Source organism: Taurulus bubalis (genome assembly GCF_910589615.1).
Source record: "Taurulus bubalis genome assembly, chromosome: 21".
Classification (NCBI taxonomy): domain Eukaryota; kingdom Metazoa; phylum Chordata; class Actinopteri; order Perciformes; family Cottidae; genus Taurulus; species Taurulus bubalis.
This window is the reverse complement of record NC_136609.1, coordinates 10,151,137-10,172,934: the sequence shown is the minus strand read 5'-3', so window position 1 is coordinate 10,172,934 and position 21,798 is coordinate 10,151,137. Positions and strand designations below refer to the sequence as shown.

The 21,798-nt window shown below is 42.9% G+C and overlaps 1 protein-coding gene across 2 annotated transcripts in view; it reads right to left on the bottom strand.

Moving 5' to 3' along the window:
- Nucleotides 1–2,174: 2,174 nt before the first annotated feature.
- The window catches only part of LOC306752738 (fibroblast growth factor 14-like), a gene marked incomplete at both ends in the record, with an annotated part of 38,248 nt that continues 18,624 nt past the window's right edge, over nucleotides 2,175–21,798 (bottom strand). For both annotated transcript variants that reach the window (XM_079236533.1, XM_079236532.1), the window contains 4 exons: nucleotides 2,175–2,323; nucleotides 2,532–2,730; nucleotides 13,068–13,171; nucleotides 16,234–16,344. In XM_079236533.1, coding sequence (XP_079092659.1) covers nucleotides 2,175–2,323; nucleotides 2,532–2,730; nucleotides 13,068–13,171; nucleotides 16,234–16,344 — 563 coding nt within the window. The remainder of the gene's footprint in view (nucleotides 2,324–2,531; nucleotides 2,731–13,067; nucleotides 13,172–16,233; nucleotides 16,345–21,798) is intronic.

Below are 21,798 nucleotides of genomic sequence, written 5' to 3'. Positions count from 1 at the left end.
TTTTCGAGGGAGGATGCTTTGTTCTCTGGCGCTGCGAGAATGTCAGTGGAGGTCACTCATCTTCAGCAGATATGACAGCGTTTCAAGGATCTGATTTGAATACAAAGTGGTTACTTTGCCCAAAATTTGGATTCAAAGCAAGAGGGATGCGCGGTTGCTGTTCCTTACCGAAGTAATTTGTGTCTCCTTGTCTCTGACACTAATGTGGAGTGTGGGATCACAGTATTAATGTCTCCTAAGTAATGTGACGGACTACTGGTGTAACTTTCTGAGGAGTTAATTGGCGCCTAGTCTTGCTGTCGAATAAGAAAGACGAATAAACAGAACGCCTGGGTGTTGAACAGGATTCAGGTCCAGAACAGATTGGTGCCATGTTGACTGTCACAGTGAGAGGGCAAAGCATGGGAATCTATTTGGTTTAATTTCATTTCAAGGCCTTTTGATTTTCTGCCATGTAGTTCTCCGTGTTTCACACAAAGCCATATTTCAGGAGTTTGATTTGACACGATTTAGTGACCATCACCTGCTTTTATAGGCCACTGTGCCGGCTAATTTAAATCATCTAATTCTCACACTCTCCGTTTTCTTCTGTAATAAATATGCATGTGATCAGATCTGCTCTAATCCACCTGGATCTACATCCAGGAGTGTAAAGTAACCACATATCGTGTGTAGACTCAAGAACTGTGCTTAAGTACTCTACATTTCAGAGAAAAATATTGATATTAATTTGAAATACTCCACTTCATCTATTTAACAGGTATAGTTTTGAGTAACTTGGCAGATTAAAAGGCTTTTAAACACTGGCGGTGTGATGAATAAGAACAAAAGGGGCGGATCTGGTCTGCTCTGCCTGTTTCAAGGTTGAAATATGCAACAAACTGAGCCGTCTTGGTTTGGACGACCGTACTTCTACACACAGTGGCTTTCACATCACCTACCCTGTTAATGATCACCCTCATTACTACCTTTAACTTCAAGTAATTGGGAAGGCAACAGAAAGAAAAAATACTCCTGTATCAGCCCGTCTGACCGTTCTTGAGGTTTGACCCTCAGTATCTGCTACTCCATGTAAACACCGACTGCTACCATGCTGCCCGGACACCAGCATGACTCCTGTGCACTCCGTGCTGCTACAAACAAGGAATTTGTGGAAATCGTTCCGGTTTCAGCTACACACTCATTTGAGCAACTTGATACCGAAACTCTTTACTCGACACGTCATTTGATGTCCTCTCCTGAGCTACACTCGGAGAGGGACGGAAAACAACTTGTTTTGTACAGCAATGCAGCTCGATAGTCACTAGTGTGTGTGCAGAATAATAAACCAGAAATAAAAAGACAAACATGCTTTAAGCTATGTAGTGTCACATAAGAACTCTCTGTTTAACAGCTATATAGTATGTGATTAAAATTAGGGACATGCCACACGATGTGTTTGCCTTGCATGTAATGCACAGCAGCATTTCCAGGTACATTTCATTGTCAGCTTAGTACAGAATGTCCTGTGCCACGTCTTAATTGATCGATGACTAAGCAGCCGCTGAATCATTGGTGTTTGGTATTTAAAGCGTTCTCTGCCTGATGTTTGTTTTTTAATCCGTTCATTATTTACTCAAAGATCGAATCCGACTGGTCGATTTCGGGTGGGAGCTCTGTGCATGTGTGTGTGTGTAGCCACCGGCAAGCAAGCATACCTGGCAACAGAAAACGGTACAATCAGGAGAGGAAAAAGGGGGCCCTACTTCTTACAGATTGTCACAGAAAAATACCGACGACGACGACATTTTCCCCCCCGTTTCTTTGTGTTGTTTATATTTTTAAGAAGTCCTTTTGTCTCCCATACGAGGGCATGCCACTGTCCCAGTTCCACAATATCTGGCTAGCATGGGCCTGACTTTACGGTCTTCGTCCTCCTCTTCGCCCGCCACCAGCCGCCGCGCTCGGTCCTTCTGGCTCCGCCCCACAACACCAGATCCGTCCAATTGGGAGAAAGCTGAGGCGGGACGTGCGGCCCCACTGCTGACCAGTCAGAAGGTGAGCTGCTGTTTGTTTGGTTACCTTTTGTTGCAGTTTAGTTTTCTTGAGCGCGCAGCAGTGGGGAGAGTCTCTGGCTTCTCCTGGCCTCTGGTTGGCAATGGGAGGGTAAAAAGGGGGAGAGGGGCGGGGCAAGGTTATGTCGCCTCCTTGTCGGGTTTGTTGACTGGTTTGCCGCCATTCATGACCACAGGTTCGCTGGTTGTGCTTTTGGAAGGCGGGCCCCCGGCGACTTTAGGCACCGCCTCCCCTACGTCGTGCAACGAAGGCTCTCGGTACATTGCAACTGGAGGAGTGGCGGGAGAAACCAGGCGGATGGGAGAAAGGGAGGAGAGACATGAAGAAGAGAGGCATAAAGAAAGAGGGCAGAAGAGAGGTAAAAGCATGAATGAAGGAAAGAAACAAAGATTGTGAGGAAAAGGTGTCTTCAGTAAACGGAAACAAAAGATATCTCGCCAAAAGCCCGGCTTCATGTGTGTGCAGATGTGTGTTACCTTCTATAGGTTTAGGCAGGAAGTGTGCAGCTGGCTTGGTCTTTTTGACCCTGTTGCCCTTCATGGCTTGTCCCTCTTTATTGAGGCCCAGAAACCAGGCCCGGCCCGACTCCTTCTGTCTGTAGAGCATCGAGCTGTAGATCACATAGTAGTTCTCAAACACCGACTCCTTAAACTTACACTCCGCTGTAAACAGTTCCTGAGGAGACAGACAGAGACAGAAAGAGACACAGTTCACATTGTGTTGGGGAAAGACAGTATTTATGAATCTGAAACTGATGGAGTAGTTTATTTACAAAATGCTTCACTGGAGAATTCAAATGAATGGAGAATAAAGATCATTATATCAGCGTGCCAATACATCTGATAGAAAAACAATGAAACCATATTGACCAGCCACAGACTGAAGGAGATGTTGTTCTTCCCCGACTCTCTCTCTCTCTCTCTCTCTCTCTCTCGCTGTGCACATGAACAACAAACTAAAAGGATAGAGCGGTGACACAAAGCCTGAAAAAAACATTTCCTCCCACCCACATCCGCTCTGATGTTACGTGTCAGAACTCTGTTCCATGGTCGCCTTCAGCGGAGCATATATTTCAGCACTGAATCGAGGTGTTATTCTTACCGGGAGAAAAATGTAGTCTCCCTAGTGTCCTCTTGCATTACTGAATCACAGCTAGTATCAATGGCAGCCTGAGATGAAACACACTTCTTTTGGAGAGGTCAGAATCGAGGCAAGTCGGGCTTCAAAAATCAGAAAACTGCAATTTCTCAAGCAACTAAAAAACGGTGAAGCTTTGGTCGGTGACATGTGTTTCCACTTCTTTCTCACATCACACAGCAGGAGATGAGTCTGGGACAGAACACCTCTCTACGAGGGCCGCAGCTCATGGTTATCAACTAATCTGGGCTATGTTTTGATTGATAAACGAATAATTTGTCAATAAAATGGTGGAGGAAAAAAATATGTAGCATCTTCGTTTAAGAAATACATCAATCATGAAACATTTTCTGGCAACTTTTGCGGCACTATTTCCCCATTATGACTTTGAAGTCACATTCAAGTGTTTTCACTGAGCCCAGCAAACAAACAGATTCCCCTTTTACACAAAGTACTAATAGTCATGTCCTCTTAATATTTGGATAAGATATAATTTAATTCTGATAAGCCTTATTGGATAAACACAATTGGATTATTTTTCAGCCAATAAACCAAAACACAAGCAATAATAACCACACTAAGATTATGTGGTAATTTAAGAAAGGCAGATATATCTATCTATCTATCTATCTATATCTATATATATATATATATATATATATATATATATATATATATATATACTGTATGTACAACAGATTTATTTATGCATATGCAGTATTAAGAGAAACACACAGCGATCTCTCCAGAACCCACTATTACTTCAATATGTCATTGAAATAAACAATAAGTCAAAGCTGCATATAATTGGAGGAATCTGACATTTTATCGCCTTGATAAATTGTTAAGGACCATGTGTTTGCACGTAATTGACATTTTACGCATTAAGCCGACTTGGATTTGGATTTTCTGTCACCGTGACAAAAGGTGAAATTTAAGCCAAATAATTTTTGAGCTCTGGTTTTGGTTTTCCTCATTTCTTCTTCACCAGTTAGTGATTAACTTTGTGTCTGACATGTGGTATTTGGCATGCAGGTGGGTTATCCTTTCACATTGCACATAATTATTGACCCGTTTTTTTAATAAGAGATACAGCTTTAACTATCGCTGTATTTGCATGTAATCTTCCTATCTTTATCAAATTCAATAAGGGAACTCTCATAATTATTTAGTATAGAACGATTCAATGATTCACGTTTTTGCGGAGGATATAAATAGCGTTAATAAACTACCCCTCATATGGCTGAGGAGGCTCCTGCCAACCCAAACAATCACCCCGGAGGTCCCCAGACCCCCGATGGAAGTGTTTGTCTAGACCGCCTCTTATTGGTTGTTGTGGGCCTCTTGTCAGAGCCACAGACACATTGTCATTCAGCTCAGGTCTGTCGGTCCGAGTCTCATAGCAACATGAGGAAGAGAGGCGACACTGTAGCCGTGGCAACCAACCAGCGCTGAGAGGGAGGGGTCAGTTGTGTAGAGGGGGTTTGGGGGGGGAAGCGAAATACACACAAACACTTGCATTGCTAATTTCACATATAATGTGCTCCATCTTGTGCTCCACCACAACAGAGAGAGACACTTATTGAAGGCAGGGTTGGGTGGCACCAACACGCAGCTGCGAGGGATCAGACGCCCGGCACACACACACACACACACACACACACACACACACACACACACACACACACACACACACACACACACTTGTGGCTCTAGGGGATGAATGGAGGGAGGTGCAGGGCGGCTTGCTGGGATTTGAAATGTGACTAAATGATTGGTTGGCAACAAAACAAGACACGGTTATAATGAATGAACGCTCTACTTACTGCCAATGTCACACACACACACACACACACACACACACAGTTCTCCTTTGGTAACCATGGTTTTGATTTGTAATAACTGCGTGATTGTTCTCAGAGGAGCTTAATATTTTTCATTAACTGAATTATATATATTTAGTCTTGACCTGCACCCCTGATTCATTATTCATTAAGGAGGACCATCTTTGCTGGCGTGCAGAGACCAGTGCCAGACACTTATTAATGTTGGCCAGTGAGGTCATACATCATTTAAAGCTGCTTTTAGAATAAAAGATGTTTGATGCCGAGGCGTCTCTCGCCCTCGTCTGAATAAGAAACACTTACACCCGACTGAATTCAGGGAGGAAAAGTGGACTAAGAACGTCTCCAGAAGAAAACCTCACAGCCTTACAGGTGAGTCATTTTACACAACACTGCCTGCCTCGATGTGTTTCTGTTGTCCTTTCTAAAAGGCTCCGACCACAAGATGCCCGCAGAAAGAAGATGGGGAGAAAGAATGAATGAAAGAAATGGAGGGTGGGGTTGGAAATTGGGACATGAAGGAGAGAATAAATCATCCAGTGAGGAGGACGACGCCTCCTGATTGAAAACACAGCAGGGGATTCTCTCTCTCTTTTTTTCTCTCTCTCCTCTTATCTTAGTGTTTCTCCCATCGCTCTTCTTATTTTTCTCCCCCTGTCATTTCTCCGTGCTCTGCGGAGATTTAGTGGACGTGAAAACACTGCACACATGCTCATTGTTATCTTCTGAAAGGCACATATATAGATGCATGCATCTCAGCGCACATTAACATGTTTAGCCTCCGTCTACAAAACATACTAAATTGATACAGGCTGCACTTTGAAGACCAAAAATGAAGACACTTAAAAGCAGACTGGGGGAAGCCATCTCCACTCTTGGCACAAGGCTGCACTAATAGCATCACTTAGCTACTAGAGCTGCCCAGTGCCATCACACAGATTGACTGCTGGTCACTGGGAGCCCATTCATAATGCAACTATACACTGTTGGGAATAATTACTCTTCCAGCACATTTCCTTTGGACTTTTGTAGTTCACCAAAGGCCTTAATCGACTGGCAATCAGGGGCAGTTCTTGTTGAAGGGAGCGAGATGAATGGCTTCACAATGCACCGACAGTCGAGGCCGGTTACCTCGCTGACCAGGGCAGCTGCTGAACGACGGCGAGGCCACGAGTTCTCCCTTCAAGCGCTAAAGACAGACTGATTGACAGCCCCGAGCGCCACTCCAGCATCAAAAGGTTACGGAGTAACGATGACGCTCAACGCGTAGCGACACCAGCGCTGACCTGCACCGCCTCTCAGATCTCAAAACGTTCTCTGTCAAAGTGAACGATAAATGTAAACACCATTAACGTCTTGTATTCAGAGGGACGAGCCAAACCCGTCCCATCACTGCTCTGAACCAGGTGCATTTAAAGTCTGACACTGTGGGAGCCTCACACTAAATTGAGAGAACTGTGCCAACATTATAGCAAATTGGCATAATTTAAAAGCATGCCGAATTAGCTACTTTGATACTGAAGAGACCGTAAAGACGTGACAAATCTCGTGAAAGTTCTGAGATTAAAAGGCTTTGTCCTATAATTTTAAAGCAGATTTATTCATGGCCTCGTAATGGACATCGGAGATAAGAATATCTATAATGACAGAACGTCAACACAATTACTTATGGGAATATAATTAAAGCGTGATGGAGCCAGATAATTTACTACACATCCGTGTAGTAAAGTTAAATTTAATACTGAACATATACATATACATACATAAATATATATATAGAAATACGGTAATTGTGTAATCCAAATTATATTTATTGAAATTAAATGTATTCGGAATCATTCATTCTTACTAAATTATGTGAAAGAACAAAGTATGATCAAATCATCATATCAACACCTTCAAGTAAATTAAAGTAGTAATAAATGATCACCAAACCCAAGTTTCTTATTTTATCTTTAACCTCCATAACAAATATGTTTAATTAATCAAACGACAACATTGCAATTTCATTATTCATAAATATGAGGAAGCATCGTTCAGATTTGCACTTGCTCTACTTGTAACGTTGCTTAATGCGACTAAGCTCAAGGAAGTTGTTTTTCATCCCAACGTGTGTGTGTGTGTGTGTGTGTGTGTGTGTGCACTGCTCAGTGAGTGGGTGTGTTTGTTTCCAACACCAGTTATTATCACAGCACTAATTACCCAGGGGAATTGTGGGTAAACAAATCATTCTAAAGAAAAGAAAGCCCACGGAGAAGGAGGAAGAGGAGGAGCGGAAAGAAAAGTGTCGGCACATGAAAACAAAAAGTGAAGAGGCCGCTTTGAGAGGGGGCTTGAAAGGACGTCCTGCGGCCCAGACGGACTGAAGCGAGGCATCAATCCGACTCCGATTCGCTGTGCTCCTCAGCCACTCCAGACACCTGATCCAATTACGGCGTTATGAAAATGTGTGGCTCTTAATTGGATCAGGTGTGTTCGAGCTCCTGGCAGAGGCATTTCTTCAGGACGGGGCGGGGACAGCATGAGCGGTTTCTCCTGTCAATGTCGCCTTTTATCATTTGAACTGCGTCATGCATGGAGCGGAGGGTTCTGCTCTTTGTGCTGATGATATAGTTGATGACTGTTATCCTGAATACAAGTCTGAAGGACAGCTGGAATAGTTCATCTCATCGGCTCTTCTGAGGTTTTGTTGCCACCTGTTCTGGACCTGTGAAAGTAGGACTCCGTAAATGAGCCTTTGAAGCTTCCAAACTAATTATTTGTGGATTCGTTATCATCGTTATTATCATATTGCTGCATTTCAACTCCAGCGGCTCGTTTGGGGTCTGTTGAGGTCGGGTCTAGTTATAATCGGATTTATTCAGGTCTGGTTCTGAGTGTGTTCGGGGTCCACATCCGATCCGGTCTGATGGTTTGGACTGAATGTTCAGTTTGCAGATGTGATCGCTCCCACAGAAAGATGCAACCACTTCTTTGAATCAAACTTTAAACAATAACCCAGCCTTTACGTCTTTAATAAAAGTGTCTTTGAGTCTGTGGGTTTTCAATGTCTACAGCGTTCTGAATGCATCAATCGGTTATGTCAAACCACCTTGATGAGAGTGGGAACGGAGAACCAGAAGGTGTTTCGTGGGAGGACGGCTGGGGAGGCGGCAGATACGCCAGTAAAGGCTCTCGACGTCATCAGTGGACGATCGCTCTGTGGAAAAGCTGCAATTTGAGCGTGATGTCTGTCCTGTGGCGCCTCAATAGCATAACATGATGCACAGAGTGGCAAGAAGAGACCCCACAGCACACCAGCAACTAATTCATTCTGTAGTCACCAGAAAACGTGTGTGTGTGTGTGTGTGTGTGTGTGTGTGTGTGTGTGTGTGTGTGTGTGTGTGTGTGTGTCATGACTCACATGGCAGTAACATTTATTCCCTCTGCCACTCGTCCTCCTTCTCATCTCTCTGGATGTAGACATCACAGGACTCACTCTGTCTGAGTGCTGTACCGACTGCGTTGTGAATGAAGTACACGCCTACGCACACTGATGTGAGGCACATGCACACGCACACGCACACGCACACGCACACGCACACACACACACACACACACACACGCTCTTGTGTTTGTTGAAAACATCCTGTTGTGAGAAAACATGCTGCAGCTCACGAGGCGAGAAAATAAATATGATAAATTGAAGGACGAATCCACGACATCTAGTTTTTTATTGTTTTAATTAATTACATGAGATGAAATGAACAAAAAAACACAAATTAAACAATCTCTGTTTCATGGTCTCAGATTCATACATCTGGGTTTGGGACTGTTGTTGCTCGGGTATAAAGAAAAGTGCTCAGTGAAAAGAAGAATGGATTTATGGAGTTATTTGTTGTTTATTTAAGCTTTATTTGCTGGGATATTGGGATACTAGGATATTTGTATATGTGAAAAGGCAGAGATGAACGGCTGAATTTGTTTTTGATTTAATATGCTACCATATTGTTTCGTAAAATGTACTTTTATTTTTTTATGTTATTCACCTGGTGCACTAGATTTATTTTCAGCCCCAGGATAAGTCTTTGTTTGCTCTTAAAACAGGGGGTTGTGTCTTATTATTATTACAGGATAAACAATATTATATTTATTGGCATTTAAACGAGTGTTGGGTTTATGCTGCTACATTTCTGACACTAACTAACTTCTGATTTCCCTCAGAGGGACTTAGAGGCTCCGTAGAGGACCAAATGTATTCAGCCTCCCTCACTTTTAAATGTTTCCAAGAGGATGGCTGGATTAAAAGAGAACGGGGAGGGAAACAAAGGGGACGACAAAGACGGATGGAAGACGGAGCTGAATTGATGGCGTTCGGGTTCCCAGGACCTCTTCAGCAGACTCGGGCTCTAAAAGTCTGACTCACAAGAGCTGGCAGGAACAAACACATTTCCATTCTTTATCTTGGCTGGTGGCCAGGCAGCAAAATTCTGATTTAAAAAAAACAAGCAGATTTTAGAGGGATACTGGTATACATCAACCTCAGTCAGGAACTAGAAACGTCTCATGACCCCACCGGTGCAGAAACAGGATTCTATGCTCTTGCATCCCTCACAGAATAATTATATGTTTCGTCTTATGCACAGAGAAGTATAGAATAAGATAATAATAAAAGGAGGAGTAGCAGTAATAGTGGGATGTTGCAAGGAACGTGTCAAAGTCAATTTCCTCTTTCACCTCTCAGCTGACATCTTGAAATCTACACGTAACGCACACCCACACACACACACACCAACGCGTGCATTACACACTCTTTTGCACACACTCTTGTCACTCCGAGTCTCATTCACACAGCCGCAAACTCATCAGCACTATTTTTTTTTTCCCACTTTCCCCAGCATGCTCCATAATTATCACATAGCAGCTCATTGCACACTGTGCCATCTGTTAGGCGCACGCGCGCACGCCCAAAACCCTCAACGTGCACACGCACACACGCACAAACACACAACCACACACACCGCCAGATGCTCGGGATCTTGGATTAATAAGACAGCCCTACCATGTATAACAAAGTTTGCAGCATATCATTAACAATTTGCAATAAGAGGATAAAGAATCTCATTGAGAGCGGAGAAAATACACTTCACAAGGAAATGTCCTAAATTAAGGCAAAATAGATGAAACTGATCTATATAATAATCACAGACTTATGGCTCTGTGTTGCAGTGTTTATCTCACCAAGATAAATATATAATATAAGTATATATTCTAGTACTGACATACATCAGTCATGTTCCTTCAGACACAAAATAGAATCCAACATTAAATAAATAATTTCATGCACACTATTCAGTTTCCAGCACATGTCCTGATTAGAAGTGCAGACCCAGTGCGCTTCAAATCCCTTAAAGGTGTGTGTTTGTAACAAGAGTATTGAGTTACACGTTTGTTCATGAAAGTTCTTCCAAAGATAAAATGCACCGTGTTGAAGTTGAAGGAACTCAAATCTGATTTGTATCGACTTCCTGACACCTGCACAATAACTAACCTGGCAAGATGAAAGATAATCCAGACTGTGTCCAATAAACAAGCTGCTCAGCCTGAAGCTGAGACCATCGTGCACACACACACACACACACACACACACACACACACACACACACACACACGGATAGAAACAAACTGGAGCTGTGATGGCAGAACCCTCGTAATGTTTTAATGGATATCTCTTCAGGTCCCGGTGGGCACCAACCTTACCACTCGCTACCACACACACACACACACTACACCTGCCGGGACCTTTGCAGCAGCCAATGAAACATCAAGCGGCGGTGACATCACGATGAATGAGACCTGCTGCCTGTAATTCATATATTCGTTATCATGTAGCAGCCTTCACATCAGTCGCAGAGCTGGAGAATGATCACACATCCTCACTTTCCCTCGATGCAGCTTTAGTAGGGGATTGCTACTCTGTGTGTGTGTGTGTGTGTGTGTGTGTGTGTGTGTGTGTTTAGGGGGGACTCCCCCTCTTCAATTATTTACAGGAAGCCCTCATGCATCTGTGACTTTCAGCGACAGGCTGAGAAAGCCCAGCCGAGCAGCACAGAACTCTTGTCTTTCTCCTCACGATCACCCTGTTTTCTTCTTCTCATCCCTTTATCGTCATCATTTTTCCTTCTTCCTCTCCATCTTGTGTGGTCTTCTCTCTGAGAGCTTTCTCCTCCTACCTCCCTGGCTTCTTTTCTCTTTTGTCGACAACGGTTTTAGTCCTTCCTCTCCTTCTTTTTCCTCCTCTGAAAACAACCTTTTCCCCTTTCCTGTACATGTCTGTCCTCACATTGTCCGTGTCCTATTTCTTCCGCACCTCCTTTCTTCTCAGCCATCCTTCTTGCTTTCATGATTGGTCCTGGCCTCGCCTTTATTCCTCTCACCTCTCCCTTTTATTCCCCTCCTTTCATCTCCTCCCTTCCATTTATAGTCTCCCGTCCCCTCTCTCCATCACCTCTCCTTTCCTCACATCACCTCCTTTCCCCTCCTCTCTGGCTCCCGTCATCTCCACCCCCCAAAAAAAAGAAGTAGAGGGGAGGTAAGAGGGATGATGTTAGGGAGAACAGACGTCAGTGAAAGAGTGTGAACTCTCTCTGAAGAGTCAGCATGGAAATAATTCATATTCCACTCAAGCAGATCTCCGAGCAGCCGCTCCTCCTCTACCTCCTTCATCCCTCTCTCCAATCATCAGTCTTCCACATTGTTCTATGTCCCTTTTCTAATGTCAATGATGTGACAAAGGTTTCACAAATTTAGCTTTTTTTGGGGTTTTGTATGCAGTTTTCATTTCTTAATATATTTCCCTCAGGTAGGAAAAGCCTCTGGACTTGCATTAAAAATTAATACTTAATGTATACTGGTCCATAATCTGACAGATATGTTTCATTGGCATCCATTCAAAGCAATTTATCTCTGTCTTTTGTCATCTCTCTGTGTCTAATGCACCTGCCTCCAACCTTCTGTTGCACAAAATCTAAAATATGGGGTCTTTCATTTTGTCTTTTGACATTAAAAAAAGCTTTTATTATATCATGCATGCTTCAATTCGCCTTTAAATTTAACCCAGAATGTAAGTGACATATTGTATAATTTAGAGCAGGATTTGTCTGTAACTGCTACTTAAGGTGAGAAATCCATTTTGCCTCATTTTGCTCAACGTGCCTCCTTCAGGCAGCAGAAGAGGCTCTGCAGACAGACACAGTGGATGTAATGCTCTGTACACAGAGTGGAACTCAAATCTCCCAAAGGTTCTTTTGAGCTGCATTATGAGACGAGCGTGTGATGTTACTCAATGAGCTATTTATCTCTGCACAAAACCTGTTTACAGTAGGCAGACGCTTATAAAGAGGAAAACGTTACTTTGCACAAGAGCTGAAACTAGAATGTTATCCTGCAATCATTTTGCTAATATGTAAAGAAACAAATCCCATACTTTATAGTTTTCTATTGTAGTAATCTGAATATTTCAAGTGGTCACCTTTGGCTGTGGGAACTGGTGAGATGCAATGTTTCCCTATCATTCACTGTCCTGCAGTTTATAAATCTCATGATTCATCGACAGATGAATTGATAGTGACATGACCAATAGTTCCAGACTAACCTTCCTGAGTCATTGAAAGCTTTATTTGTCCTTACTCCTGTGGATAAAGTAAAGTCTTATAAATGACCAGAGATTTGTCAAAACCGGCTGATACTTCCATTTGTCTCCCACAAATAATTACCACAGCTTAAAACCAAACACCCGGGACCTGGATGAGCAACACATGATTTGCAATTAAGCCCCATAATTGTCCAGAAAGAAGAAGGAGCATTAAGCCCCGAGCAGGACGGCCGAAAAGAAAAGAAAACAGGAGACCAATAACAATGATGCACGGCCCAGAAAGACAGACGCGTATAAATACTGAAACAAAATGTCTTGTGGACACTGTCCATCTGGGACGTCTCACCCTTGTGTGTCCATGCATGTGTGTGTGTGTGTGTGTGTGTGTGTGCGCTTACCGATGAGTAGAGGTGACCCTCTCCGTTCATGGCGATGTAGAGGCCAGTCTTGACTGATTGGATGGCCACGACTCTCAGACCCACAGGAATTAAGTTAAACAGAGCTGAGGACAAAAACAGACAGACGGAGTTGAAGTGGCGGTTTCTCGTCTGGATGTACGAGCAACAGACCGGCTCTGAGAAGTCCGCTGGTCTGTTGCTCGGTTAGTTCACGGTGAGGTGAGGAAGCAGCGCGGCCTCGAGGGGCCGCCAGCAGGGCTTTTAAAGTCTTACAGAGGAGAAGTCTGCAGATCATTGACCGGAAATTCAGCTTAAAATAAAAAACACTCTGCCTAAAAACCCAGTGATAATTTGTCTCCATAGATCTAGAAGTCCATCGATACCAAATACCAATACCCAGGACTTTATTGAAGGGGCGAGACTAGTATCTCAGGTATATAAGTTATCACACTGCAACAGATGTGTATGCTTTTATTTCATGTAGAATTAAGAAGACACCTTTTTTTATTTTATTATAAACAGATTAATCAAAATGAAAATGAAGCCAAATAAACATAACCCCTTGTTTTTATTTCCTCATTGTTTGGGGTCCAACAATGTGCACAAATAATAATAATAATAATAATAATAATAATAATAATAATGACCAATTTTCTTCCCTTTAAATATTTAGTTTTCCTTCCTTCTGACCTTATTGGACCCCAATTTGTAGAAAAGCATTAACGTGAAAGCCTCTCTCTCAGTCACAAACCGAGACGCTGCACCATCACCTATGAGAGATAAGAATATTAAATTGTTCCTGCATGAGGACAATTGTGTATTATACTTTGACTGCAATTATTTTTTCCCATAATATTTTAATATCAGCCTATTCTTGACCATGTTTCTCCAGGGCAGCGTCGTGCTCTCAGTGTTATTTGAAGAACAGCAGTCGGTGGCGCTAGAGGAACCGACAGCTGATCGCACCCTCACAGCCTCGGGCGGCGACTCCAAAGACAATGATGGTGTCGCTGGTTTTGTTCACTTCCTGCGACCCCTTACTGTCATGGGTTAGATTTGTTCCACTTTTAGGATATCAACCTTTTTTTCTTTCTAGTATCTCGAGGCTGAGACTGGCAGCTTTTCAGTGACAGTAATGGTTTACTTGTTTTGTTTATGTACCAATAGATGAATATATTTAATCATCATTGCTGCAGCAGACGAGCAATAAGTAAAAATATGTAAACTGAGGAGGACCAACACTTGTTCAGTTTTTATTCTTCTTTTATTCTTCCTCCTGTGCGCTCGAATCCGAGTTCATCAAATAAAAACATGTTTTTCTTCTTGAACCAAAGCCACATTTCTTGTCTAACCTGGTTTGCGATGCATTTGAGGGATGTTTTCATCAGTTATTGATGGCGTATTGCTTTTAGTTGGGGCTTGCAGCAGTGGCTCGAGTATAAAGATGTTAATTGTTTCATGTTGTGAGTTAGAAGGTGGAACTGTTGCAATTCCTGTAAACTTAGTGCTGACAGTGTGTGGGAATGCATTGCTTTCATTTGCACAGCTTTTGAGATATCTGCCTCCTTTCTGCCTCCACCCCGATACAACGGAGAAAAACACAATGTTGTTTGTGCTGCTCCATTTGCAGAGTTCTGCTGTGTGTCTTTTCTAAAACGCTTAATAATTCACGGTGAGCCGTTCTTATTTTGAATATGTATTCAATGGCCGCATTAGGGAACACAACCGAGCTATTCGTGTGTTGAAGAGCAGGTCGTCTAAACACACTTGTCTCTTAATTAATCCTTAAAAGAAAAGATGTTTGTTGTGATAGGTTGAATTGAAGGTTACTGCTTATTTCATTCAGCCACTGCAAAAACCTAAAGATGCACCAGCGAGCAAAGTGAAGGCTGAAGGCTGTTGGTTTTAATAAATTAAAATCCAAATCATAAAATGAGGGGCATCCCTGCCAGTGTAACGTAACACACACAGAGATATGATTGCGTAATCATAACATAACAGAACAATGACCTATAATGAAGTCCGGGAAAATGGACGGGCCATTTGAGACCAACAGCATTGCTGGTTCTCTCTAATCAAGGGCTGATTACACCTGGGATATCAGACTGAGGCCTCATTAATCAAGGTTACATAGAAATGGTCTCCAACAACCGGCGTCAACAGTTTTCAGAGTCGAGCGGAGGAAATTTGACTGTGCGCAAGTTAGTACACCTGCAAGTAATCATCCTGCATAAATATCCCTCTTTCTAAACCGCCAGATTCATTAACATAAAGATATGCACCCAGCTGATTGGAGATGCAACGACCCTCTTTTTAAATGCTGCAGGAAATGTCACCGAAGTCTCCCCTCGGCTGATCAGCCAGACAAACAACTGACAAACAAATTGAAAATGAAGCTTGGCAACAAGTGCGAGCTGCAGGGAATTCTGTTTGATCGACACTCCGAGCTGTGGCAGAAATACATTTAAAAAATGCTGATGGTAAAGACGTTCGCCAAATATTGTTGACCAATTTCTTTTTTTTTTAAAAGACATCATAGTAAACAAGTGGGACATTGCTGCAACACGCGGATGGAAGAGAGCAACCGGCTTGGCCGATGTGCCAAGAATACTTTGGGAAAGCGAGCCGCTTGATTACTGATGAGCATTTGATTTTCTCTCAGCCTAGCGCATCAGAATATAGCAATGGCCACATTAATCAAGGAGCCGTCCATCTGCAGCACCTCCCTGAGGGCAGAGGTCCAATAAACTAGGCTCCAAGAAACAAAATCCTCTGAGGAGCCACTTGTCGCACTCAGTGGAACAGTTGGTGTGCACCATCCGCTGCATGGATGTTGAATTATCGATATAATGACTACGATTCATTACATTTCTTTCTCGCTCCTTTTCACGGCGAGACGCAACAGTGTCGCTCGACCTTCCATCAAATCAGATGAGGACAAGAGACAGACATGTCGTCTCTAAATAACGATTTGCCCTTGAGAGAGACTGTCCTCGCTCTATTTCTGAGCACCGCTTTTCTTTTGCTCTCTTCACTCTTTTACTTTTCAGATACTTGCAAATGTATACGTTTCCCCAAATGAACTGTAATATATCGGCACACCTGATCGTGTGTGGTATCTATTACCTGTGTGTGTGTGTGTGTGTGTGTGTGTGTGTGCTCTTACAGGAGTTGGTGCTGTCGTCTTTGGTCCCGTCCATACTTCCATCCTGGCCCATCTGGAGATAGAAGCCCTGCCTGCAGAACAACCTGGTCACTATGCCCTTCAGCTGTGGTTCTACATGACAGACACAGACAAAGACACAGTCAAAGTCAAAGTCACAGACAGACACAGACAGTCACAGACACAGACAGAATAAGAGTTGAGAAGAGCCGATCTTCCAATCAGGATGAATAATGAACAAGCAAATGAAAAAGACAATGATAAGTTTTGCCAGCTTCAACAGAATGATGCATCTACAAATTCATCCCCATAAATCAATTTCTGCACAAAATCCTGCAGGGCACATTTGAGATGCACTGCAGTTTGGCATTAAGGAACAATGTGACCACATGCAACCCGGTGCATCCTGAGGGATTTCCTGTGGAGAGACTAGTCGGGCACATCCAATCCATTACAGGATTCTTGGACTAATCCTTCCTTCGTGGTGATTGTTCCATTTGAATAACGCTGATGAATTATTCCTGAACCTTTGATGGTGTCGAGCAGCTTCATAATAGCTTTGCATCTCCCATTTTCAGTTTACTATTTATCTATTGAGTGATACATTGGTTGGTGGGAATGAATCCCTTTAATAAAACGTAGATAACTGTGTGACTCTCTAATGGTTTCTCTACGCCTTAAGCTGTTGATCTATAATGGGAATCATGTGTATAAAGGCTGATACATATACTGTTTTTAATATACTTATCTTTGCTCCAAATCATTTAATTTTGATAAATCCACAATGCCATGAAGATGCTTCCATCGTTACAGGTATAATATCTCAAATACAACTAAATCACAGTTGTTCCAATGCACATTATTGAATTCGTAGTTCACAGAGTGCTCTTGGCTGATGCGTATTGCTTCTAAAAAGCCTTCTTATGCCTCTCACGGTTCACATCAAATAAAAAAATGAATGATTGAACAGAAAAGGTAGGAAAGGGGCGGAGCCAAAGGACAACGACTGACTGAGTTGCTGTATGAAGACGGTGAGAGAGAAAAACGTATGTGATACATATATATAGTGATATAATAATTACAGCCCGGCTTTCATCCCATTCTGTCATCATTGCTCACTTACACCCGGTAGGTGACTCCAACTCTTTCATCCGGCTCCTGGCACACACTCACATGTGGCCACACCCTTTCTCCCTCGATAAAACACCAGTGACTTGGCACAAGGCCGGCGCAGCCTTAAAGCGGGGCGGGAATCCCCTTTGAAAATGTGTGTGTGTGTGAGAGAGAGAATGAGTAAAGGTACCCCCTAATGCACAGAGACAGAGAAAAAGCAAAGACTGACCCAGTTTATGAAGAGAGGGTATGAGTGAGAGAGAGAGAGAGGCGGGGGTGTTTTCCATCTTTGTGAAGGATCCATCTTGTGCAGCAGGGGAGAAGCAGGGAAGAGGGGCTGTGAAGCTTGCAGCCAGCACTCCAACTGACAAAACTCCCAGCGCACTACTTACTGTGTGTTGTGTGCACATGTTGAATGTTTTGGGGTCACTCTGGGCAGGTTGGGTGGGTTTTCCTTCTCTGATCCTAAACATTGACCTCAGTATTGATGATGAAAAGGTTTAATAGTTGCAGTCCTGCACACAAACATTCCTCACGTCCTTTTTCTTGATTCTTTACTATGAATATCGTAGAGCACAGTCTGTACTTTTATGCATTAAGTAAACATCATTCCATCTGACAGCTGAGATAATGCTCGCTGCTTTATGGATCAGAGTTTACCGGCCCAGCATCCGTCTGTCAGAGCCGAACACAACGCAGCGCACACTATTCACTGCAGACACATATCCATCTCTCAATGTTTGTGTGACGAACGACCACAGGAAGCTGCTGGAAATGTAATTTATTGTCTGCTATCTATTTCTTAAACCTGTCATGTCATGTATAGTTCATCTATGACGTGTTCATTTATAAAGCATACTGTAAAATGTTACTGGATTAGACCTGAAGGCAGAGAGGAGAGTGCACTTTGCATTTAGAAATCTGTTGCTTACGTCTGATATAATATTACAGGTGCATTTCAGTGTAACACCAGAATACTGTTCCTCAGCACGCAATTCTTTTTTTTTCAAACAGGGATTTGTCTCCCAGTAAGATATAAAGAAAAGAAGGTTTTGGTTATTATGTCGCAGGACTCGACTATAACCCAAATATATAAATCATCAATACATGTCATATCATCTTGTATCAATTTAGATTAACTCAATATAAAATACATACTTCATCTAAAATCCATAGAATTAAACTGAGAATAAATCAACAACCTACCTCAGCTAAGAGTTTAAGCCAATCAACTCACAGTCTAACCAATAACCAATAACCTGTCACACTGTATTGATTGATTAGGGCAAACATCAGAATTGAGCCAACGCACCAATATTCATTTTATGTGATATCAGTTATCGTGGTATAGATTTTTAATCACATAGTCCAGCTCTATTATGAGTCAAATTACAGACTCAAATGGTGTTATTGTTGGTTTTGGCACAACTCCCAGCTGTAACGGATGAAAGATCAATAACTCTCCACAGGAGACAACTCTCCATCTATTTATGTTCCTATCCATCCGTCTCAGGTCCAGTTATCCGTCCACTCATTCCCAACCTGTGACATTCCCAGAGTTGTCAAGGTGATATTCCCACTCGTCCCAGCACCTCCACATTCTGTCTGTTACTAGGGACGTTCCCATTTTTCGCGTTGCCACGGCAACTGCCTCGTGATTCCAGACTGTTCCAGTGAAGGGTATTCCCCCATCCACGCAGACAAGCAGACTCACACACATGCAGCGCACACAGACATACACACACACACACACAACTACATTTCCCTCATAATGTGATCTGATTCAATCAGTCAGCCCGTCAGGCGGCCTCGCTGATTTGACATGTCATATTGTCTGAGTCTGAATGCAGTGTTTAACACGGTATCACATAACAACATGGGCGTCTCATACAAGCGATGCATTGAACGCTCTCTCCCTCTCTCTCTCGTTTTCACACACACACACACACACACACACACACACACACACACACACACACACACACACACACACACACACACACACACACACCACCTCACTGAGCCACAGAACCCAAGTGAAGAATTCACGAGCGGCAAGTGAATGCAACCTCTTCATCCTCCTATACATCAGAGCGATTAGTGGTGAGAGAAACACTTTAGGTGCCGAAAAGAGTGGATTTCTCGTTAAAATCCAGACCAGTGAGAGCATTCAGATCGGGTTCAGCTACTGTACATGTGCATCAACGGGACCTGCCCTACAGTTTTAACACGGGTCTGCATGAACATATCACATCTGGTCAGATCCTCCGTCAATTGAATCAACATCAACATCAACATCAATAGCCGTAGCACCGCTTTTCTTGTTTAGTTAGTCACTGTACATAATTTTACTTCAATGGATATCAGAATCAGAAACCGTTTATTTGCCAGGAATTTTTACACAAACGAGGATTTTTTCAAGGCGGAAGGTGCATACATTAGACATATACTTATATGCACTGCATATACTTTGCATTTTTGCACTTTCTTTATTCTTTCATTTTCTTAAATTGAATACGCTCTGCTGTTTTGTTGCACATATTGAATATTTTTCATACCTAATATTTTTGTGTCTTCTATGTAACTTTGCTTTCTGCTGCCACAAACAAATTTCCCCTTGAGGATGAATAAAGTATACATCTATCTATCTATCTTTCCATCCATCCATCAATCCATCATCACCTTTCCAGCCTTGACAAGAATACAATTTGGAGGGAAACACTGATGTCAACTATTAGATGATCCATACCTGCTTATTATTATGCCTTGATTGAAAGGCGCAGATAGCCAACCATCACAGTGAGAACGCACAGACAAGCTGAGGTGACAGAGTTAACCTGTAATTTATTCGGTCAAAGTTCCACTGGACTATCCTGGAAAAGCTCATCTGTCTCCTACGTGAGGAGCAGCGTCCGCTCCATTCACTCTACTCCTCATCTCAGCAGTGAATCCTTATTTTTGGCATGTCCATAATCTCATCCTCTCGGTCACTACGCAGAGTTCATCACGATCTCGGTTGAGGGCGGGACACAACATCAACACAAAATCAAGAGCTTTGTGGTTCAGCTCCCTCTTCAGACACAGGAACTAAGCAGCACTCCGGCTTCCTTGTGAGCGTCACATAAAGACACAACGCAGAAGAAATGTCAGAGGAATGTCTGAGAGCTTGTTCACCTTTCAAGGACATCTGTGGCAAACTGGTATCAGGGAAGACAAGAAATATCAGGGTCCGTTCCAGGAGCCAGGCCTGAAACAGGTGTTGAGGCGGTTATGTGCAAAGGCAGCAAAGAGCAGGGAGGAGGAAGAGCAGTATCTCCTGTGCACAATAAATTACAGGAGCATTTCACTAACTAACAATAATGTATAGGCTCAACAACTACTCAAAACAATTTGTTTGCCGTATTAATCGATAATAAAAATAATCACTCATGCATCCCTGTAGACACACCCCTCCTCACTTTAGCCGCCTTCTCCTCTCATCTCCTCTTTCCTATGAACGCCACAGAATGATATGCATAAAGTAAACATCATTCCATCTGACAGCTGTGATGTTTCTCGCTGCTTTATGGTTTAGACGTTTTCCTGCACGACAAGAAGAAACTGCAGGAAACGCAATTTATTGTCTCTTATCTTTTTCCAGAACGTGTCGTGTCACTTGTATTTCATCAAAGTGTTCATTTATAATACAAAGTAAAAACGATGTTGCCGAGTTAGAGCTGGAGGCACGGAGGAGAGCGTATACCTCCCAGCCCAGCTTTGCATTTATTCACCCGTCTTTCTGTTGGCTTATAACCCCGTCTCATATGGATATATTGCAGCTGCATTTCAGTGGCGGCAGGTAATACTAGAACACATTTCTTGGCTGGTGGTGTGACTCAGACGGCCACATGATTTATGTATTTTGATTGAAGCCACCGAAAGCCGATATTTCGTGGCAGGGGATTATTGTTTAATTCGGCGGGGAACTCCTGTCCATCATGTCCCAATCGAATCCTCTCCTCAAAGTTGGACTGATAAAGTATCTTTAGGTGGGGCAGACGCTCTTAACGTCTAATTACTAATAATAATAACACTGAGAAGAAGCCTCCATCATATCAGGAGTGGACTGATATCACATTTGAATAAAATGCCAATTTTGGCTCCATGTCAGTCTAACTCTCGCCGATACGAGCAAGTTTGAGCTGCATTTGAACCACAGTGAGTAATGACGGCTGCAGATAATGTTGTCTCTCCTTCACCAAACCTCTGGAAGACAGGAGGGGATGTTTGCATATCTCTCTCTCACACACACAAACACACACAGATGGACAGAGCGCAGAGGTTGTGGACATTGCCAAGCTTTCAGCAGCAGCTCTCACAGCTGGGAACACAGATGAGGGAGTGAGGGAAGAAGGGGACAAGGAGGGAGGGAGGACAAAAAGTAAAATGAAGCTGGAAGGGAGGATGAAAAGATCT